The sequence below is a fragment of the Solanum pennellii genome, chromosome 5 (genome assembly GCF_001406875.1).
Source record: "Solanum pennellii chromosome 5, SPENNV200".
Lineage (NCBI taxonomy): Eukaryota > Viridiplantae > Streptophyta > Magnoliopsida > Solanales > Solanaceae > Solanum > Solanum pennellii.
This window is the reverse complement of record NC_028641.1, coordinates 38,242,620-38,265,323: the sequence shown is the minus strand read 5'-3', so window position 1 is coordinate 38,265,323 and position 22,704 is coordinate 38,242,620. Positions and strand designations below refer to the sequence as shown.

At 31.7% G+C, this 22,704-nt stretch overlaps 1 protein-coding gene across 4 annotated transcripts; it reads left to right on the top strand.

The window, feature by feature from the left end:
* The first annotated feature begins 438 nt into the window (after positions 1-438).
* Positions 439-21,384, top strand: LOC107018724 (cysteine-rich and transmembrane domain-containing protein WIH1-like). Of its 4 annotated transcripts, none has more exons than XM_015219281.2 (4): positions 439-601; positions 690-906; positions 5,231-5,285; positions 21,071-21,384. In XM_015219281.2, the coding sequence occupies exons 1-4, from the start codon at positions 559-561 to the stop codon at positions 21,146-21,148; spliced, it is 393 nt and encodes a 130-aa protein (XP_015074767.1). In that variant the 5' UTR covers positions 439-558; the 3' UTR covers positions 21,149-21,384. The 4 variants fall into 4 exon arrangements, with proteins under 4 accessions (XP_015074767.1, XP_015074768.1, XP_015074770.1 ...); XM_015219282.2 differs by having other exon boundaries at positions 440-601; positions 5,240-5,285; XM_015219284.2 differs by lacking the exons at positions 5,231-5,285; positions 21,071-21,384 and adding an exon at positions 8,917-9,374 and having other exon boundaries at positions 445-601.
* Positions 21,385-22,704: the final 1,320 nt, after the last annotated feature.

Below are 22,704 nucleotides of genomic sequence, written 5' to 3'. Positions count from 1 at the left end.
TGGTAGGTGAAGCATATAGATTGGGTAAGAAAAGAAAATGACAAATAAGTAGCAAGAGCGTCATCTTTAGTACAACACGTGAATCGTTACTTGGTGTTATATTGCTAGTGGTTAAAGTAGTAGGTGTCATAATAGACATGACAGTACATAAAATAATAAATATACTCTTTCCTTCTCACTTTATTTTTAATTAGTTTAATTCGTTAAGAAAGAATGAATTTTAAAAAAAAATATTTATAATTTCTCATTTTATTTTTAATTAGTTTGATTGTTAAGAAAGATTTGATTTTTTTATTTATAATTTATAATAAAAAATAAAAATTTGTATAATTATAAATTATTTTCTTAAAATTAAATTATTATTTAATAAGACAGATGATAAATCAAAGTAAATTACATAAAAATTGACGGAGGAATACAATAATATTTGGATAGGTGTTAAACGTGACCTATACGAAAAATTTTCCTTAGCTGCTAAGTTTAAAGGCACACACCAAATCTTCCTCCTTTAAAATCTCATCATCAATTCATTAGTGGTAGCAGTCCCAAGCAAAAACAATGAGTTACCAGCATGTTCATGAAGGTCCCTATCCTCCACCAGGCAAGTTCAATTAATTAAGACACTGATTTTATATCCAAATTAGTTTCTATTTTTTACTAAATTTTGTTTTGTTTAACTTGATTGTTAGGTTATGCTCCACCACCACCAGGGCCAGAAGGATATCCTCCTCCAGGACAGCCAGAACCTTTTGGGTACTACGGTGAAGCACCACCACCGCCGCCACCACCAGGACCTCCCAGTTATCAGGGATATTTTAACGATCAATATCCGCCTCCTGATTACATCCACCATGATCAGCAGCCTGATCATCATAGCAGTGGCTGCTGTTCCTTTTTAAAAGGCTGGTACGTCTTTCGTTCTCTCTACTCTCCTCGATGTGCAACTCAATTTTCAAGATTCTACCATTCATCATTTGTTTTTTTAAAAAAAATTTGTACAGCTTCTGGCAATTCCACATCTTTTTGTAATCACTTCCCCTAAAATAGGCCTTTTTTTGTCCGTCAAGTTTCCAAAAATAGATTTTTTGGGACAAGTGAGACCAAAGATAAAACAAATGATCTTCTTTCTTTCACAGTACACCTGAAATAGGAGTTTTTTCCAAGAGAATTGACTTTTTGGAAGTGGTTAATCTAAAATTTTAAGGATGTGGGTGTTTTTTTAAGTGGCGGAGTCAAAAATTAAAAATTCAAGTTCAGCAACACTAAAAGGGTCTTAACGCACCCACCAAGAGCCAATGAACCAGTTAGATCATCTGTTCATGGGATGCTCTATGTTAATTTTATACAAATGTCTTTTAATTTCTACACATATATATATTCCGAGACGAGATTAATGGGTACTCGAGCGGACTCTATGTGGGTCTGCCCTTGTCGAGAGGCTTACAATTACTTCCCTCTTAACATGTTAAATCAACTATTGTGTTATAATGTGCTCTTCTACAGTTCACGAGCAATAATCCAGTAGGTAGTATGAGACGGTAATCTGGTGTGACATTACTCGTATTGACTCTGAATTTAGAGAAAAAAGTTGTGATAGGCTGTGCACTTATGTTTTTGGATGAAATGTGGGATCTTGATAAAAATTTTAGGTCGACTAACAATCCTACATTAACATATGTACAATGCATTAACTTCATTACCAACCATAGTCAGGATGGTTCACCCTTTTGGCAGTAAAAGAGAGAGAAAAGAACGTATTGAAAATCTTGGAGATGAATGCAGTTTTCATTGAACTGGTAAAAAATGAACAATTTTTCTTTTGGTAACTATGCAGAAGATTTTTAATACAATATCAGAAAGCAATAAAATGTCTTGAGGAATTTTGATGTGGTGATTTGAAATAAAGGGATGGTACTTTGGAAGAACTAACCATAGATGGTATGCCGGAAAACATTCTACTTCATAGTGATGAGTGTTGGGTTAATGTAACTCCTCAAACCTTGAAGGCGAGATTGGCACCTAATGTCATACCTGACCGAGTGAACCAACCCGTAAGTCTCTTAATCGACAAATAGGGAAATAATTGGAGGATAGAGATTATCATCTGAACCATAAATTCTACGGCATATACACACATATATCCTCCACTAGACAACTGCTATCAACTGACAAACAAGTGTCACTTGTCTACAAAAAATTGTGTAAGAGGCTATCAATCGCTACTGTGGTCAGGACAAGTCCCTAACCTACCCATAAACCTTAATATCCATACAAAATCAATATACTGGACTCGGCTATCCTTGGAAGAAATGGAGGTCACCAATCTACAAATGATAGTCTGAATCTGCTAACGGGCTCTGTCAACCTATGAATCTGGAGCTGTGGCATGAATCACGGTCCCCGGTAATACGATGTCGGTACGAAATAATGTGCTGAGTATGTAAGGTAGATAACATATCCAGTGAGAATAGAATTTCTACTAGGAAGACACAAAACGTAATGACAGTAATAAAGATAGAACCCGAAGGTAATTTATAAACTGAGTATCGTGAAACAACATTTAGTTCTACTTCTCTAGGTGCATCCCATCACATCCTACGTGACATCTATAGGTACAACTTATACGTCATACATGTCTCTTTTCTGCAAATCATAACTTACCAGCAAATAAGCCTCGGTGGCTACAAATATCTTTTATAGACTAACAAGTAAGTCTTAACTTATCAGCAAATAAGCCACAATGGCTACAAATAAGTCTTTTATAGACTAACAAGTAAGTCTTAACTTACCAGCAAATAAGCCTCGGTGGCTACAAATAAGTCTCGTTGGATCAACCAATAAGCCTCAGTGACTAACAAATAAGCCTCGGTGGCTACAAATAAGTCTCGTTGGATCAACCAATAAGCCTCAGTGACCAACAAATGATCCTCTACTGCCAACGAACAAGCCTCGGTGGCTACAAATAAGTCTCGCTGGATCAACAAATAAATATCAATGACCAACAAATGAGCCTCAATGGGCTAGTGAATGAGAATACTCCAGTATATGCCTCTTCTCTAGGTTGAAATCCTATAATTCGCAACAATTCAGAACCTATACGATGTGAGTTGTGACTCTATCTAGAAATACGAATGAATTATAGTGGGGATAAGTTGACCTTAGCTTCTTGATGCTAGAAGGAGGAAATTTAGAGAGAGAACGAGCTCCTAACTGTTAATGAAACAAAATGGGGTTGTTGCCAAGTCTTGTTTTCTATAACAAAAACCCCACCCATATAGTCCTTGGCCTCACGGGGCTACATCCCTAGGAAGCAGGGCCCTCGCCCTAAACCTTGATCCGCGAGGTCTTTTTCTGCCTCAACAGTTTGTATTAGTAAACTCACAACTTTGTACTCCGACATTTGATTGACGAACGGTTTAATTCGTGTGAAACTAGACTCAAAAACCTTCATTTGATAGGTAGTAGGCCGTCTAACTTGATTTAGATTGGGAGATACGATCATTCAAAGTAAAGACTATGTACATATTCATTTGAAATACTCTGCCACCACGAAACCGTTAACTTGCACTTTTGTTTTAAGACTCCCTTTGGCCTCTAACTCCGATTTAACATTGCAAACATCTTCATATATCAATTCTTTTATACCATCACCATTCACAACCTTATTCTCACGCATCTCACCACCGACGACGTAAAGCGTTAGAATTAGACTTGTAGTCAATCGACATGCTAAGAGCCCGTTTGGATGGGCTTAAAAAAATTAATTTTTAAAAAATACTTTTGAAAGTGTTCAAACTTATTTTTAAAATAAGTGAATATTTTCATATTACTCAAAATCCTGATGGAAAGATTTACATTGAGTTTAATGATAAACCTCATGTTTATAATAGGAGATCATTTTTTAGTTGTAGAGATTTGCTGGATATACAACATATTTCTTCTATTAATCTTGATGTTCCTATTTACGGATCAGCTAGAAGTAGACCTTTATCTTTGCACACTCTAAGTGATACTGTGAGTGACAGATTAGTTGAAAGGGTAAGAATTGACCCCAAAATTAATATTGTGCAGGCGACAAATAAGTTGTCTGAATTAGAACCAACTCCATCTGAGATGGACTTTGACGTTAATAAGACGTCAGATCTAAACAGTGTGTGAATTATAATGAGTCACAAAATTGATTTTAGTCCAGTATCCCTGGCTAGAAGACATATCCAAAATGTATTTCAAAATAAAAAACGGAACAAGTTTAGAACTTGGTTTTTTGAGGCTTATAGTCAAAAATGATTTAAATAATCTATCGCTAGATTTTTATGAAACTTGTGTTTTACATAATAAAATTATTTATTTTGTCCCCTGGTTTATAACAACTTATTTGTCGTTATATATCAAAGATATTGAAAGAACTTTTAAAGAAAGTGATGGTTCTATTACTGAAGTCATCTATCCTCCCCAATCTCCGTTTATATTACCTAATAATACTGGGTTAACTTTTCCAGCTTTTCAAAAATTTATTCAAACTGATGTTGCCCAAATAATCATTAATGAAATTAATAATTTAATTGTTCAAAATAATTATTTGAGTTTATACGTTAAAATTTTAGGAAAACATATTAGTTCTTTAGACAAAAAATTAGATGAATTAATTATTTTGGTAAAGGATTTTCAAAAGAATCCACAAGAAAATATTGCTTCTACTTCTAAAACTCCTTTAAATGTACCTACGCATATTCAGCGTCCCATTGATACTATTGATTTTAAGGAAAAAAATCTTGCAGTGATTTAGAAAGTCTTATTGATAAGAAACTTTCTGGTTTAAGTACTAAACCTCTTGATCTTACAAATGATTTTTTAGATATTAATATTAATAAAATTGAAGGGCAATTTTCTGAAAATAATAATTTACAAACTTTTGAGATTAATTCTAGAAGGTTTAAATATGATTATCGTAATCAACAAAAAATTGTTGGTAAAGGTGTCTATGCTACTATTCCATCTATGATGACTTACTACTACCCTCGTCCAACTCCTCAAGATGTCTTGATAGAGGAAAGAGAGTGGAATCAAACTAACACGTCATATAGTGGAAACGAGGTTTATGAATGGAATCTAGATGCTTTGACAAATCTACAAGTTTTCATTATGGTACATCGAATGTTGATGTATTCGTCTATTTGTAGGCATACTAATAATAATTCTGACCATGCTACCTGTAAGATGATTATTTCAGGATTTACAGGTCAACTTCGAGGATGGTGGGACAATTTTCTATCTCCCGAAGAAAGGTATGCTATTACAAATGCATATAAAGAGGAGATAAAAAGGGAAATAGTTACTGGCGAAGAAGGAAAGCCAGCAGAATAAATAACCAGTCAAAAAATTGAGGATGCGATTTATACCCTAGTCCTCACAATTTTGGAACATTTTAATGGAAGATTTTCCAATCAGAATGAAACTATTAGAACTCTTCTAAATGATCTTAAAAGTGTAGACACTTAGGAGAACTCAGATGGTATAAGATACTTTCCTAAACAAAGTCATGCATTTACCGAAAAGTAAAATAAGTTATTGGAAAGCCAGATTTATAGACCGACTTCCTCCTTTATTTGTGGAAAGGGTTAAGAAAACCCTAAGAGGAGATCTTACTGATATTCCCTATGATAACTACACTTATGGAAAGCTAATAGGCACTTGCACACAAGAAGAATTAAATATGTGCAATGAGCTAAAGCTAGCTCAGCAAATCAAAAGGAACCAAATGTAAAAAAGATATCAATTAGGAGACTTTTGTGCACAATTCGGTATTGAAGGACCTTCTCACCCTAATAGAAAGAAGAAATCTCATGAAGAGATTGATAAAAAGAGATCCTACAAAAGACGTCATCGTTCAAAACGATATAAGGAAAAGAAGGAAGCTAAAACAGCTCATCGCCAGGCGACTAGATTTGCCAAAAATTTCTCTAAAAGAGATCTGAAAGACATTAAATGTTGAAAATGTGGAAAGTATGGACACATTGCTCCAAATTGTAAGGTGGAAAAACTTAAAGCTTCAGAACTGGATGAAGCCACTCATGAAAAAATTTATGAGTTATTGTATGAATCGGAATCAGAATCAGATTCTTATCAGTCTAGTTCAGATAATAATAGTAACAAATCTGATCATTCTAATCAATGTGTTAATTGTACAGGTAATACTTGTACGTGTGGACAAGATGAATTCTATAAGCTCCAGTCTCAATTTGAGGATTCAAATTTGGATAAGATCCAATCTAAATTTGAAGATTTAAATTTTAATATGATCTCTTCTGATAATGTGATAGAACTATTAAGAGAAGTTTCTGATGAAAATCTCAGAAACAAAATTTTAGAAATGACTTCTTCTCAAGTCTCTTCTTCAAAATCTTTTGAAAAACCCAAGAAGAGTGAAATTTAAAATTATAATCTTAGCCCTTATTCTTTACAAGAAGTTTTTTCTCGTCTTGAAAAAAGAAAAGGCCACGATATTGTTAAAACTAGAGATACTTTTCTTGATGATTCAAAATATGAAGTCGAAACTTTGAAAAAAGAGATTAAATCTCTTAAACAAAACTAATTGATTCATAATCACAGGATTTCTCAATTACAAAACAGTGAGAATGATATTTCTCAAACTAATTTAATTAAAAAAAGAAAGGAGATTGAGGAAAAAGATGAAGAGCCTCTTCTTCTTATTAATTCAAAACCTATTAGTTTCCTTGGAATGATGCAAATTGTTACTGCTCATCGCTGGTACATTAAATGTACCATTTTAATCAATAATGATTTTAAAATTACTATTACTGCTATGATTGATAGTGGAGCAGATGTTAGCTGTATTCAGAAAGGATTAATTCCTTCAAGATTTTTCGAAAAAACTACTCATGTTGTTAAATCTGCTTCTAATCATGCTTTAGTTATAAAGTATAAATTTTCCAATACTTGCATATGCCAGAGCAAGGTTTGCATCCCTCATTTTTTCTTTTTAGTAAAAAATCAGTTGCACCCTCCGATTATACTTGGAACCCCTTTTATAAATGCTATTTATCCTTTCTCAAAATTAGATGCAAAAGGATTTACAACTACCTTTAATGGTAATATCATTCATTTTGAGTTTATAACTGAACCTATCACTATAGATATTAATACGTTGATCCATTTAAAACAGAAACACATTAATTCTTTACAAATGGAAATTAATATCATGAATATCATAGAAACTCTCCAGCCAGCTAAAGTACAGGAAAAATTAAAGTTAATTGCTGGACAAATGGCTGCTGATATTTGCGCAGATCATCCAAGTGCTTTTTGGAACAAGAAAAACATATTGTAACTTTGCCTTATGAAGATTGTTTCTGCAAAAGTAATATCCCACTAAGTCTCGCCCCTGCCAAATGAATGAAGAATTAGTGGAGTTCTGTAAAAAAGAAATTGATAATTTATTGCAAAAGGATTGATAAAACCTTCTAAATCTCCCTGGTCGTGTACGACGTTTTATTTTAATAAAGCTGCAGAAAAAGAACGTGGTGTCCCCAGGTTAGTCATTAATTGTAAACCTTTAAATAAAAATTTAAAATGGATTAGGTATCCTATTCCAAATAAAAAGATCTTTTATAAAGATTATATGATGCTAATATATTTTCAAAATTTGATTTAAAATCACGATATTGGCTAATCCAAATCTTTAAGGAACACACTTATATAACTGCTTTTAATGTTCCTTTTGGCCAGTATGAATGGAACGTTATGCCATTTGATTTAAAAAATGCTCCATCAGAATTTCAAAAAAATTATGAATGATATTTTTAATCCATATATGGATTATATCATTGTTTATATAGATGATATCCTCGTTTATTCTAAAACTCTAGAATCTCATATCAAACATCTTGATGTTTTCAAAAAGATTGTTATTCAAAATGGCTTAGTTATTTCTAATGCTAAAATGAGTTTATTTCAAACTGATGTCAGATTTTTGGGGCAGCAAATTTGTCAAGGAAAAATTACTCCAATTCAAAGATCTTTTGATTTTGCGTCAAAAATTTCTGATATTATAACAGACAGGACTGTGTTACAAAGATTTTTGGAAAGTTTAAATTACATTTTCCCTTTTTATAAAAATCTTTCTAAAGATCTAGCTCCTTTGACAGATAGATTAAAAAAGGGTAATAAATTACATTGGAATGATAATCTTACTACGCTTGTCAGAAGTATTAAACAAAAAATTAAAACCTTACTTGTTTAACTCTTGCTAACCCAGTATGGATCAAAATTATTGAAACTGATGCTTCAAATATTGGTTATGGAGGAATACTTAAAAAAGTTAACCCTCATGATAAACATGAATATCTTGTTCGTTTTCATTCAGGTAAATGGACTAAAGCTCAGCGCAAATATGCGACTATAGTACATGAAATGCTTTGTATTGTAAAATGCGTTTTGAAATTTCAAGATAATCTTTACAATCAAAACTTTTTGATTAGAATAGATGCTCAATCTGTTAAATATATGTTTGATAAAGATTTCAAACATGATGCTTCAAATCTGATGTTTGCTAGATGGCAGACCCAAGTAGCCCCTTTTGATTTCGAAATCCAATATAAAAAGGAAATTGATAATTCTCTCCCAGACTTCGTATCCAGAGAATACTAACTTCCTAAACAAAGATTTTATTATGTCTTATTTTACATCTTTCTTTGATGATAAAACTCTAATTACCATTCTAAAGGCACTCCCTTTAGAAAAAGATACTCAAGACTTGATTCTTGACAAATTGATTATGTCAATTATGCAAGATGACTTCCACTTTTCTTTACATGATTATAAAGAAGTTGTTATTCCTTATTATTTGGACTTTGATGATGATTTTGACTACCACTGATAAGTTTGTTAATATTGCAGCATGGGAGATCCTCCTCGTTAGTCACAAGCACGTGGCAGAGGGGGCAGAAATCGAGAGAGAGGAAGATCGACCTCTCAGTCTTCTCAAAAGTCGTCATACGACTCATCATTTCCAATAATACAATTGGGAAATAAGAGATTAGTTAATTCAAAAATTGATGAAGCATCATCTTCATTATTAACTATCAATTTAAGGGATATTTCAACAAACAGTCCATTATATAGGCAATTATAAGCATATTTGCAGACAAAAGAGCAAGGTGATACCTATGCTTCTTTGACAAAGAGGGTGACAAACAAAAATGCTCTGAATAAGCAACCACCAAAGAAATCATGTTTCTTTTGGAAAACTCTGGTATTCAAATAAGTAATGAACCCTCGAAGATATTCCAAAGGTATCTAATAAAGGGGTTATATTTTTCCGGAGAATCTTATAAGACTCGATCATATTATGAGGCTATTCTGGTTCATACAGGAAGTGCGGAATTCCAACACTTTACTTCAGAACAGGAAAAGGAAGTTTATAACTTCTCTAAATTTATTATTAAAAAGATTATATCTGTAGAGGAGTGGGGAATCTCCACCATGCAAGAAGGACAAGTTTATGTCAACAAAAACACTATGAACTTGACCTACTGGGATTATATCCAAGTCTTTCATAAAATATTTTATTATAATAATGACAAACATAAGTACACTTGGTTTATTAAAATTTGTGCAAAAGTTTTTGAACAAGCTGTTCCATATTAGTTCATTAACTGATGGAAATACCATGGATCTTCGATAAAAGTTTTACAAAACAATTATTTAAATTTTTACAAAAAATGGGTCAAGGTTTCCCCTTTTCTAACCAATTTATAATTATCAGATCACATATTTAATATAGAAAAAATAGATAAAATGTACTTTTTTATTGAATTTTCTATACAATGGATCCATAAATGGATCCATGAGATAGGGTGTACCCCAGAAGAAAAAATCTCTTGTCTTTATCGAACTTATTATCACACAATTTTTGGGATAAGCTCACAAGGCAAGATCCAAAGACTGGCCAACCTCATGGTCAAGAGCTTGTAGATCAAATACAAGCAAAGATTAAAGAATACAAGAACATACCCCAAAAGAAGTTTTCAGCTGAAAATTCTATCAAGCATATTGCTAGAAGAATTTCTATTCAAGAAAGAGATAAAGATGAAATGATCAATGAATATCTTGAAGAGGTTAAAAGAAATTTACTACAAAACCTCTCAGAATTTGACAAATCAGATACTTCGATGAAAAGTGGCACTAGCAATGATATTGCAGATGCCCAATCTGATGATCAAGAGCTAAATTTGACAAAAAATGAGCTTGATAAAGTACAAGAGTTTTTGCAGTCCATTAAGGACCAGGAGAACCAGATAAGGATGAAAGGAAAAAGGAAAAAATAAATTTTAGATTTCCGCCTTATCATGAATAGTAATACAGTATTCAAACAGTAAAAATACTGTGTAAGGGAACTAGATAAGGGACCCACTCTTATCTTATAATTTGTCTATATAAGAAGCACTTCATCATAGATGAGAGATAGGAGCTCTTCCGTAAAATTCTTATTCTCTCTCTTTTCTCTTCTCTCTTGTAAAATATTCTGTTGTGAAGAAATAATAATTCAAGCTCTAGTGAAATCTTATTAGGTAATTTAAAATTGCTTTTTATTATTCTATTTCCTTTATTTTTATTGTCGTCGTGGCTATGTCCGGCTAAATACCTTTCATATCTATGCCAGCTGCATGATTTCTTTATAGGGTTCTTATAAAATATCTGGATTTAGTCAAGACAGAATAAATTCTTATTATAATTTTGTTAACTACTTATCATACTTTTGGCTTGGTTCTAAGATGGAAGTATAGTTATGTACTATTAATTTTAGCGAGCATTAGTGTTGTAAGTCCCCATTAAGAATGAATGAAAAGGGGCAATCTAAACCCATGTTAGAACTGCTACATCGATATGTATATAATCTAGCCAGTCCCCAAGCTTAGGTAAAAGATTACCATACAGTCAAGGACTAAAGATAAATATTTAACAAAATTATAATACGATTTAGTATATCTTAATCGTGTATTAAACTAGATCTAGATGGTCGTGCGGACTACCACAAGCCTCTAGATCCTGTTGTGGAATTTTACAGAAGAGCTCCTACCTCTCATCTGAGGAGGAGTGCTTCTTATATATACAAATTATAAGATAAGAGTGGGTCTCTTATTTGGTTCCCTAACACAGTATTTTTACTGTTTGAATAGTGTATTACTATTCATGATAAGGCGGAAATCTGAACTTTATTTTTCCCTTTTTCCTTTCATCCTTATCTGGTTCTCCTGGTCCTTAATGGACTGCAAAAACTCTTGTACTTTATCAAGCTCATTTTCTGTCAAATTTAGCTCTTGATCGTCAGATTGGGCATCTGCAATATCATTGCTAGTGCCACTTTTCATTGAAGTATCTGATTTGTCAAATTCTGAGAGGTTTTGTAGTAAATTTCTTTTAACCTCTTCAAGATATTCATTGATCATTTCATCTTTATCTCTTTCTTGAATAGAGACTTCTAGCAATATGCTTGATAGAATTTTCAGCTGAAAATTTCTTTTGGGGTATGTTCTTGTATTCTTTAATCTTTGCTTGTATTTGATCTACAAGCTCTTGACCATGAGGTTGGCCAGTCTTTAGCTCTTGCCTTCTGAGCTTATCCCAAAAATTGTGTGATAATAAGTCCGATAAAGACGAGATTTTTTCTTCTGGGGTACACCCTATCTCTGGGATCCATTTATGAATTCATGATATAAAAAATTCAATAAAAAAATACATTTGATCTATTTTTTCTATATTACAGAAGTGATCTGATAATTATAAATTGGTTAGGGAAACCTTGATCCATTCTTTGTAAAGATTTAAATAATTGTTTGGTAAAATTTTTACCGAAGGTTCATGATATTTCCACCAGTTAATGAACCAATTTGGAACATCTTGTTCAAACACTTTTGCACTGATTTTAATAAACCAAGTGTGCTTATGTTTGTCATTATTATAATAAAATATTTTATGAAAGGCTTGGATATAATCCCTGTAGGTCAAGTTCATACTGATTTTGTTGACTTAAACTTATCTTTCTTGCATGGTGGAGATTCCCCACTCCTCTACAGATATAATCTGTTTAATAATAAGTTTAGAGAAGTTATAAACTTCTTTTTCCTGTTCTGAAGTAAAGTGCTGGAATTCCGCACTTCCTGTATGAACCAGAATAGCCTCGTAATATGATCGAGTCTTATAAGATTCTCCGGGGAAATATAACCCATTTATTAGATACCTTTAGAATATCTTCCAGGGTTCATTACTTCTCTGAATATCAAGGTTTTCCAAAAGAAATATGATTTCTTTGGTGGTTGCTTATTCAGATCATTTTTGTTTGTCACGCTCTTTTGTCAAAGAAGCATAGGTATCACCTTGCTCTTTTGTCTGCAAATATGCTTGTAATTGCCCATATAATGGACTGTTTGTTGGAATATCCCTTAAATTGATAGTTGATGATGATGCTTCATCAATTTTTGAATTAACTAATCTCTTATTTCCCAATCGTATTATTGGAAATGATGAGTCGTATGACGACTTTTGAGAAGACTGAGAGGTCGATCTTCCTCTCTCTCGATTTCTGCCCCCTCTGCCACGTGCTTGTGACTAACGAGGAGGATCTCCCATGCTGCAATATTAACAAACTTATCAGTGGTAGTCAAAATAATCATCAAAGTCCAAAAAATAAGTACTAACAACTTCTTCATAATCATGTATAGAAAAGTGAAAGTCATCTTGCATAATTGACATTATCAATTTGTCAAGAATTAATTATTGAGTATCTTTTTCTAAAGGGAGTGCCTTTAGAATGGTAATTAGAGTTTTATCATCAAAGAAAGATGTAAAATAATACATAATAAAATCTTTATTTAGGAAGTTAGGCGTTCTCTGGATAAGAAGTCTGGGAGAGAATGAGAGAATTATCAATTCCCTTCCATGCTTAGATAAAAGATTACCATACAATCAAGGGCTAAGGATAAGTATTTAACAAAATTATAATACGTTTTAGTATGTCTTGATCGTGTATTAAACTAGATCTAGATGGGCCGTGCGGACTACCGCCAGCCTCCAGATCCTGTTGATAATAATAAAGAATAAGAAAATAAATAACAATATAATAATAATAAAATATTAATAATACTACTACTACTAATAATAATAAGTAATAATAATAAAATAATAATAATAATATAATAAAATAAAATAAAATAATAAATAATAATAATAATCAAAGAATTAAGGGTAAAAGGTAATATATATGGTCAACGTAAAATGACTTTTAAGTTGAAAAAAAAGCACCCCTCGCCTAGTTTTTAGCTTTTGACTTAAAACAAGTCATTTTGATAATTGTCGAGCACTCTAATAAGTCAAAAACTGAGTTTTAACCCGTTTGGATGGGCTAAAAAATAGCTTTTAAAAGTACTTTTGAAAGTGCTTGAACTTATTTTTAAAATCAGTAGTTATGTATTTGGATAAAAGCGTTGAAGTTAAAAAAAAAGTTGATGTGTTTGGCAAATAAGTGCTGGTAAACACTTTTTTAAATCAAAATGTCTGAAATACCCTTAAAGTTGTTAACAAGATAAAAGTTAATTAATTTAAGATTTTTATACTTAAAAAAATGGAACAAAGTTAATTTATATTTTACATGCATAAGTAATTATATTTTGCTATCATTCACATATTTCTTTATTATCACAAATTGTTTATAAATAATAATAATAATAATAATAATAATATATAATAATAACAATTATATAATAATAATAATAAAGAATAATAGAATATTAATAATAATATTATAATATATAATAATAAATAAATAATAATAATAAAATATTATTAATACAATTATTAAATATAAATAATAATAATAATATATAATAATAAAAATAATATAACAATATGAAAATAATAATAATAATAATAATAATAATAATAATAATAATAATATACAAAAATTACAAACAAGTTCCAGTTCCAAGGCTGCCGGTAGTCCGCACGGTCATACAGACCTTGGCATTTGTAACCAAATAAGACATGATCGCTTCGATGTAACTATTGGTTCGTTTACGAGTTAGAAAGTTCGATGATAGAAAGATCTTTTACGGTTCCAACATAGCCTAAACAATGCCTTACTCATGGCTTAACATCGGCCGTAACAGAAACTCCGGACTAAGCCAAGATCTTTCCATTCTCCAACTACACTATTTCGACCTTAGAAACATCGGAACAGTCCAAATTACCATGTTGCAAATAGTTTGAGTTGATATTAATCTGTCAGGAGGTGCTTAGCCTATCATTTAGGCTAAACTAATGATATAAATAATTTGAGTTAAAATTAAAAATAAGAACTATACCTTAAAAAGATCTTTTATCACAGCTTAGATAGCGATAGAAGATAGCAACTGAAATTTTATTTGAAAAATTTACAAGAGTAGAGAGGGAAATACAAAGGATAGATGGCTCTGCCACCTGCCTTAGAAAATGGGAAAAAGGATCCTTATATAGAGAAGGATCTAAGAAAGTGCTAAAATTTATGATGTAAGTGATTACGTCATATTACATTATTGAACCGACATAGGGTCCCATTACTTTATAAAAGTTTAGAATTATAAAAAAAAAACTAATTTGTCGTTTTAGTCCGTTACAACTCCCTTGCCTTTGGACTTGTTTGTGCTGGAAGATTCTTCCACTTGATTTTGGAATTATTGCAGAAATGTTTCTATGTCCATTTTCTCAGTACTATTCATACTTTGATATTCTCCTGCTAAATAATTGTCTTTGTCTTCAAAGCCATTAGACGTAGTTATGGACATATCGTCTGTAAAGTCCGTACCCAAATGTTTTACTGAATCTTTCTTAACTTCTTCCATATATGACGAAAGGAGTTCAAATTTAGATATTACCTCCCTTTTTCATTTGTAATTTTCTGATATTTGTTTGAAAGGACTAATTTCTTCCTTTTCTGATATTACCTCAATCTGGTTTCGACTGACTTCAATTGACACATTGATTGAGTCTATTATTTCTTTGCCATGAAGCTTTCCTTCCGCATCTTTGTGAAGCAATTTACTCCAGAATTTTGTATGAAATTTTCGTCTTAGACATGAAAATCCTTGTTCATCTGTTTGGACTTCTATTGTTCATCTCATTATCCAGGGGATAGAGAATTCTATAAAGAAGTACATTAATGATATTCCTTTGAAATATACATCTTCTTGCTGTAATTGTATAATTTTGGGTGAGACATCGAGCCATTCTGCATATAATTTTTTGTAATCTTCAGGGAGAATGTTTAATGTAGGACTATATAAAGTCCACCACTTACAAAACCAAGTTGTTATATGTTGTTTAAAATTATTAGAATAGATTTTGATAAATCATGAATGCTTTCTATTAGCATTTTCATATAGTAGAGCTTTATTAAAGTTTCAATATAATTCCAATAGTTAAATTAAGCAGTAGTCTTTTGTTCAGGGTGGGTGTATTCTCGTTTTTGAATAGTGCTTATTCCCCATTTTTCCGGGGTGACAATCTTTTTATTATAATTTTTGAAAAGTTAAACATTTTATTAGTGTTTGCTGGGTAAAAGTGCTGAAATTCCGCAGACCCCATTGATGAGAGTATAATCTCATAATGCATCCTGTATTTGTAAGTGGGTACAACATATGATGTTGTATCAAAATACCTTGTCATTATTTGCCGAGGATCATCTCTCCATTGTAGATCCCTTGGTTCTAAAAGGAATATTATCTCATCTATCTCAATTTTATCATAAATTTTCACATTTTACGTGGTTTCCTCATTAACTATCGCCGAATATGATAGTTGAGTTTCTCCTTGAGCTTGTTTGAATCGCCGAATATGATAGTTGAGTTTCTCCTTGAGCTTGTTTGAATTGTATGAAATTCATGAATTCTTTATACATTGGGTGGTTGGTATTTATTCCTGGTACTCCAGTGGATGTCCCTTTAATATTTGCGGCTATTAGCCTTTGTTTTCCTAATTGGGCCAAAATATTATTATTGCTCGTATTTATTGTTCTTCCTTGTCCTCTTCCTCTTTCTCTATTAGAGGAAGAACTCAGGATGGCCGCATTATCCTGTATAAAAAGTTATCAAGTTAAATATTCCCTAGTAAGATAGTCAGGGAGACTATTATCTGCTCCTTTTTTATAATGTATTTTAAAATTGAATGGGGCTAATAAGGCTTGCCATCTTGCAAACATTTGTTTAGAAACATCGTGTTTGACATCTTTGCTAAAGATGAATTTAGTTGCTTGGCAATCAGCTTTATGATAAATTTTTGGTTATATAAATCTTCTTGAAATTTTAAAACACTTTTTACTATAGCTAAAATTTCTTTAGCTACCGTAGCATAGTTTTTCTGACTAGTATTACATTTTCCCGAATAGAATCGTATAAGATATTATAAGATATTCTTTCTTTTCAACACGAGAAATTTTCTTTAAAATTTCCCCGTAGCCAATATCAGAGGCATCTGTCTTCACTATTTTTTCCCAATTTGAATTAGCCAAAGTGAGACATGGTAGGTTATTAACCTTTGTTTTGATATGCTGAACTGCTTTAGTGTGATTGTCAGTCCAGGCTTTAGAATTTTTTCTGAGTCTATCATATAAAGCTTGGACTGACAATCACACTAAAGCAGTTCAGCATATCATAACAAAGGTTAATAACCTACCATATTTTACTTTGGCTAATCCAAATGGGAAAAAATAGTGGAGACAGTGTCTCTAATATTAGCGACGGGGAAATTTTAAAGTAAATTTCTCCTGTTGAAAAGAAAGAATATCTTATACGATTCTATTCAGGAAAATGGAATAATAGTCAGAAAAACTATGCTAGGGTAGCTAAAGAAATTTTAGCTATAGTAAAAAGTGTTTTAAAATTCCAAGGAGATTTATATAATCAAAAATTTATCATAAAAACTGTCTGTCAAGCAGCTAAATTCATCTTTAGCAAGGGTGTCAAACACGATATTTCTAAACAAATATTTGCAAGATGGCAAACCCTATTAGCCCCATTCGATTTTGAAATACATTATAAAAAAAAAGCAGCTAATAGTCTCCCTTACTTTCTTAGTAGAAAATATTTAATTTAATAACTTTTTATACAAAATAATGCGGCCATCCTGAAGTTCTTCCTCTAATAGAGGAAGAGGGCGAGGAAGAGCAGTACATACGAGCAGCAATAATATTTTGGCCTAATAAGAGAATAAAAGGCTAATAGCCGCAAATATTACATGGATATTCACTGGAGTATCAGGAATCGATACCAACCACCCAATGTATAAAGAATTCATGAATTTCATACAATCCAAACAACCTCAAGAAGAAATTCAGTCATCATATTCGGCAATAGTCAATGAGGAAACCACGAAAAATGTGAAAATTTATGATAAAAATGAGATAAATGAGATAATATTCCTTTAGAACCAAGGGATCTACAATGGAGAGATGATCCTTGACAAATAATGACAAGGTATTTTGATACAACATCATATGTTGTACCCACTTACAAATACAGGATGCATTATGAAATTATACTCTCATCAATGGAGTCTGCGGAATTTCAGCACTTTTACCCAGCAAACACTAATAAAATTTTCAACTTTTCAAAAAGTACAATAAAAAGATTGTCACCCTGGAAGAATGGGGAACAAACACTATGCGAAAACGAGAATACACCCACCCTTAACAAAAGACTACTGCTAAATTTAACTATTGGGATTATGTTGAAAGCTTTAATAAAGCTCTACTATAGGAAGATGCTAATAGAAAGCATTCATGATTTATCAAAATCTGTTCTAATAATTTTAATCAACATATAACAACTTGGTTTTATAACTGATGGACTTTATATGGTCTTACATTAAATGTTCTCCATGAAGATTACAAAAAATTATATGTTGAATGGGTCGATGTCTCACCCAAAAGTATACAATTACAGCAAGAAGATGTATATTTTAAAGGAATATCATTAATGTACTTCTTTATAGAATTCTCTATCCCCTGGATAATGAGATGGACAATAGAAGTCCAAACAGATGAATAAGGACTTCCATGTCTAACACGGAAATTTCATAGAAAATTCTGGTGTAAATTGTTTCACAAAGATGCGGAAGGAAAGCTTCATGGCAAAGAAATAATAGACTCGATCAATGTGTCAATTGAAGTCAGTCGAAACCAGACTGAGGTAATATTAGAAAAGGAAGAAATTAGTCCTTTCAAACAAATACCCAGAAAATTACAAATGAAAAAGGGGGTAATATCTAAATTTGAACGCCTTGCTTCATATGTGGAAGAAGTTAAGAAGGATTTAGTAAAACATTTGGGTACAAACGATATGTCCATAAGTACGTCCAATGGCGACGAAGACAAAGACAATTATTTAGCAGGAGAATATCAAAGTATGAATAGTACTAAGGAAATGGACATAGAAACATTTTTGCAACAATTCCGAAATCAAGTGGATGAATCTTCCAGCACAAACAAGTCCAAAGGCAAGGGAGTTGTAATGGACTAAAACGACAAATTAGCTTTTTTATAATTCTAAACTTTTATAAAGTAATGGGACCCTTTGTCGGTTCAATAATATAATATAACGTAAGCACTTACGTCATAAATTTTAGCATTTTCTTAGATCCTTCTCTATATAAGGATTCTTTTTCCCATTTTCTAAGGCAGGTGGCAGAGCCATCTATCCTTTGTATTTCCCTCTCTACTCTTGTAAATTTTTCAATAAAATTTCAGTTGCTATCTTCTATCGCTATCTGAGCTGTGATAAAAGATCTTTTTAAGGTATTCCGATGTTTCTAAGGTCGAAATAGTGTAGTTGGAGAATGGAAGATCTTGGTTTAGTCCGGAGTTCCTGTTAAGGCCCATGTTAAGCTATGAATAAGGCGTTGTTTGGACTATGTTGGAACCATTAAAAGATCTTTCTGTCATTGGACTTCCTAACTCGTAAACGAACCGATAGTTACATCGAAGCGATCCTTTCGTATTTGGTTATAAATGCCAAGGTTTGTATGGCCGTGCGGACTACCGCCAGCCTTGAAACTTGGAACTTGTTTGTAATTTTATCAGAATTGGAACTTATTTGTAATTTTGGTATCAGAGTCATGGTTGTTAGTAGTAAAAGTTGGTGTTAATCTCTCAGGACTTAAAATTATGAATATCATAAGATAACATACTACTGTTAAAAACAGTAGAAAGGAAGAATATAACATGCCCCAACAGCTTTATCTCCTTAATAGATGGACGATTCTTAGAATACAGTCCAAGGTTATATACCAAATAGGTATATTTGAAAAAATGGCATTTAAATAAATTGTTAAAACTACATAAGAAACTATTATTGTAGACTCTGATCATCGTACTTTTAGACTATTATCTGAAAGTGATCTTGTCCCTTATAGGAAAAAAATTATAGATTTATGCATATTGGCCTGGTTCAAGTTTCTTTTAAGCTTCTTACATTAAGAGGTTTAGTAGAAAGCTTTATAGCAGCTTTAAGAGATGCAGAAATCAGAATTGGAACTTGTTTGTAATTTGGATAATAATAATAATATATAATAATAGTAAATAATAATAATAATAATAATAATAATAATAATAATAAAATATGAAAATAATAATAAGTGTAATAATAATAATCATATAATAATATATAATAATAGTAATAATAATAAAGAATAATAAAATAAATAATAATAATAAATAATAAGATAATAAAATATTATTAATAATAATAATATAATATATAATAATAGTAATAATAATAATATAATATATAATAATAGTAATAATAATAATAATAATAATAAAGAATAATAAAATAAATAATAATAATAATAAAAATATTAATACTACTACTAATAATAATAAAATAAAAAAAATAAAATAATAATAATAATAATAATAATAATAATAATAATAATAATAGAATTAAGGGTAAAAAGGTAATATACACAGTCAACATAAAATGACTTTTAAGTTAAAAAAAAACACCCCTCACCTAACTTTTAGCTTTTGGCTTAAAATAAGTTACTTTGATATTTGTCAAACACTCTAATAAATCAAAAACTGACTTTTAAGTCAGTTTGACCAGCTTTTAAGCCCATCCAAACAAGCTCTAAGTAAGAGCCTGTTTGGCTCAGCTTAAAAGCTGGTCAAACTGACTTAAAAGCTGATTTTTGACTTATTTAGCTGTTTGGCAATATTCAAAATAACTTATTTTAATTAAAAAAAACTTATTTTAAGTCAAAAGTTAAAAGCTGGGGTAGGGGTGCTTTTTTTTTTTTTAGCTTATAAGCTGTTTTAAGTTGACCACATTTTTATCTTTTTGCTCTTAATATTTTTATACAATCTCCAAATTACCCACATAACTTTTCACGTTTGGCATAGCAACTTCAGCACTTTTATCCAACACATAACTGCTTATTTTAAAAATAAGTTTCAGCACTTTCAAAAGTACTTTTTTAAAGCTGCTTTTATTAAGCCCATCCAAACGGGCCCTAAGTTTGACCAGCTTTTAAGTCCATCTAAACAGGCTCTAAGTACAACACTCCAAACACCCGAGATTTAGAGTTAATATAGCTGACCTTAATATTTCCATAAAGCATTAAAATTTCCAAGAAAAAAAACTCTAATTTAATAAGATTACCATCAATCATTGGACTGGTAATTAGATGGCATACAAGCATGTTGTCAGGTTTTAATTACTGGCTGCAAACATTTACTCCATTTCTTACATTCATCAACCAGTGAATCTGTGAGTTTTCTCTGGTATACCTTCTTGGATAGCAAATTAATTTTTTAATTAACTTAGCTTCGGTAGTGTTTCTATCTTCTCTATCCTCGTCCTCAACTCTTCCCTCCTTCTCGAACCACCCAGGAAAAAAAAAAACCCTTCTTTGACAGTATAAAGATATTAACTAGAAGACAACATGAGAACTTTAAGCACAAGGTTCATACATTTGGTGTCTGATTGTTTTGTCTGACTAATCATAATTCATATCCATGTTGCAGTTTGGCTACTCTTTGTTGTTGCTGTTTGTTGGAGCAGTGCTGCAGCTGCTTCTAATTTGCTGGATGCCACGATTCTAAATAATCGTGAATGTTACGTTAAATATTTGCGATGATGGAGCTTTATTTATTGTAACATATATGTGTTGAAGCTGCTTTGTTATGTCCTACTGCAGTTATGATGATAATGAAAACATAATTGTGAGGAGTCTATCTGCATCAGTGTAGTAATAATTGTCGTAGATTGGTAATTACTGAATTCTATATTGCTCATAAGTTATAATACTCTTATCTCCGCCTGTTGTTGATGGAGCCAAGTTGCTGGGATTCCAAAATATACTGCACTTCCCCTCGCACATTTCATGAACCGCTAAATCAATAATCCATTACCAGTAAATCAATAACTTCTTTTGCATTTTGATTTTGAACAAACCCTAACTAAAGTCAACTGGCATTTAAATTATTATCTATGAACTTTTTTTCAATGTTCAGTTGTGCTATTTTTAATTTTTAAAAGGGAGTGAGTAAATCATATCCTCAATAATAGGTCAAAGATCGGATGCTCAACCAACTGTGATGTTATGTTTTCCCTAACAATATTATTAACTTAATAAGTGGACATGGAAGCATAAAAGAGTGAAGTTTATCATGTGTTAGGGATAGAAGTGTTGTTTTTAATTACTGCAGTAGTTCTTTTTAGTAAAATAAGTAGTTTAATTTAATATAAATTGAAATTTGAATTTGAGTAAGTAATTGAGATATTTTAGAATGGAAAAAAATTAAATATACCCCCCGAACTATCGTGAATGGTACGAGATACCTTATGTTAGATTTTTGGGACATTGGTGCCCCTGCCGTCCATAAACTAGAGCATATATGTCTTTCACTCTAACAGAAAATTAAATAGGGGAGACATGACGTAATTTTATTCGTCGATAATTGTCGGATCGATGAATAAGATTATGACACGTGTTTGTCCATTAATATAAAGGTATATATGTTCTAGTTTATTGACGGCAGGACACCAATGTTCCAAAAATATGATGGAGGACATTTGCATACCATTTATGATATTCGGGGTATATCTATCCTTTATGCCTTTTATAATTTTAAAAGGAAAAAGGAACAAATATACTCTAGAACTTTCAAAAATGGTATATCAATATCCTCCATCATACTTTTCGTCCATCAAAGCCCCTGTCGTCCAATAATTGATGTACATTTACCCCCCTCATTAACGAAAAAATAATCAGTGACACGTGGCATAATCAGTGACACGTGGCGCAATCCTATGGCTCAATTTTATTTGACCAATCATTTAACCTAAATCCTAAAATCCCGCCCATTATCTTCTTCTCTATTTTCTCGTTCTTCCTTTTCTTCACCTTGTTTTTTCCGACGAGCTTCAAACACTTCTATCCATCAAATCCTCTCTATCAAACCCCACCATCAATATATTCAAAAATTGGGAACCCACTTCTCTGTAAGTTCACTGGGATCACTTGCAATTTTGATGGGTCAGTCAAAGAAATCGAGCTTTCGAGTCAAATAATTTCTGGATTTGTTCCTTTTGATTAAATATGTTCACTTAATTCATTGGAAAAGCTCTCTCTATGTAACAATTCATTTTCTGGGCA

Bases quoted from the DNA above. Each gene is read 5' to 3' on its own strand.
- LOC107018724 (XM_015219281.2), top strand. From the start codon at position 559: ATGAGTTACCAGCATGTTCATGAAGGTCCCTATCCTCCACCAG. The intron at 907-5,230 runs GTACGTCTTTCG...TGATTATTTCAG, and splicing joins TGTTCCTTTTTAAAAGGCTG to GATTTACAGGTCAACTTCGA. The intron at 5,286-21,070 runs GTATGCTATTAC...TCCATGTTGCAG, and splicing joins TTTCTATCTCCCGAAGAAAG to TTTGGCTACTCTTTGTTGTT.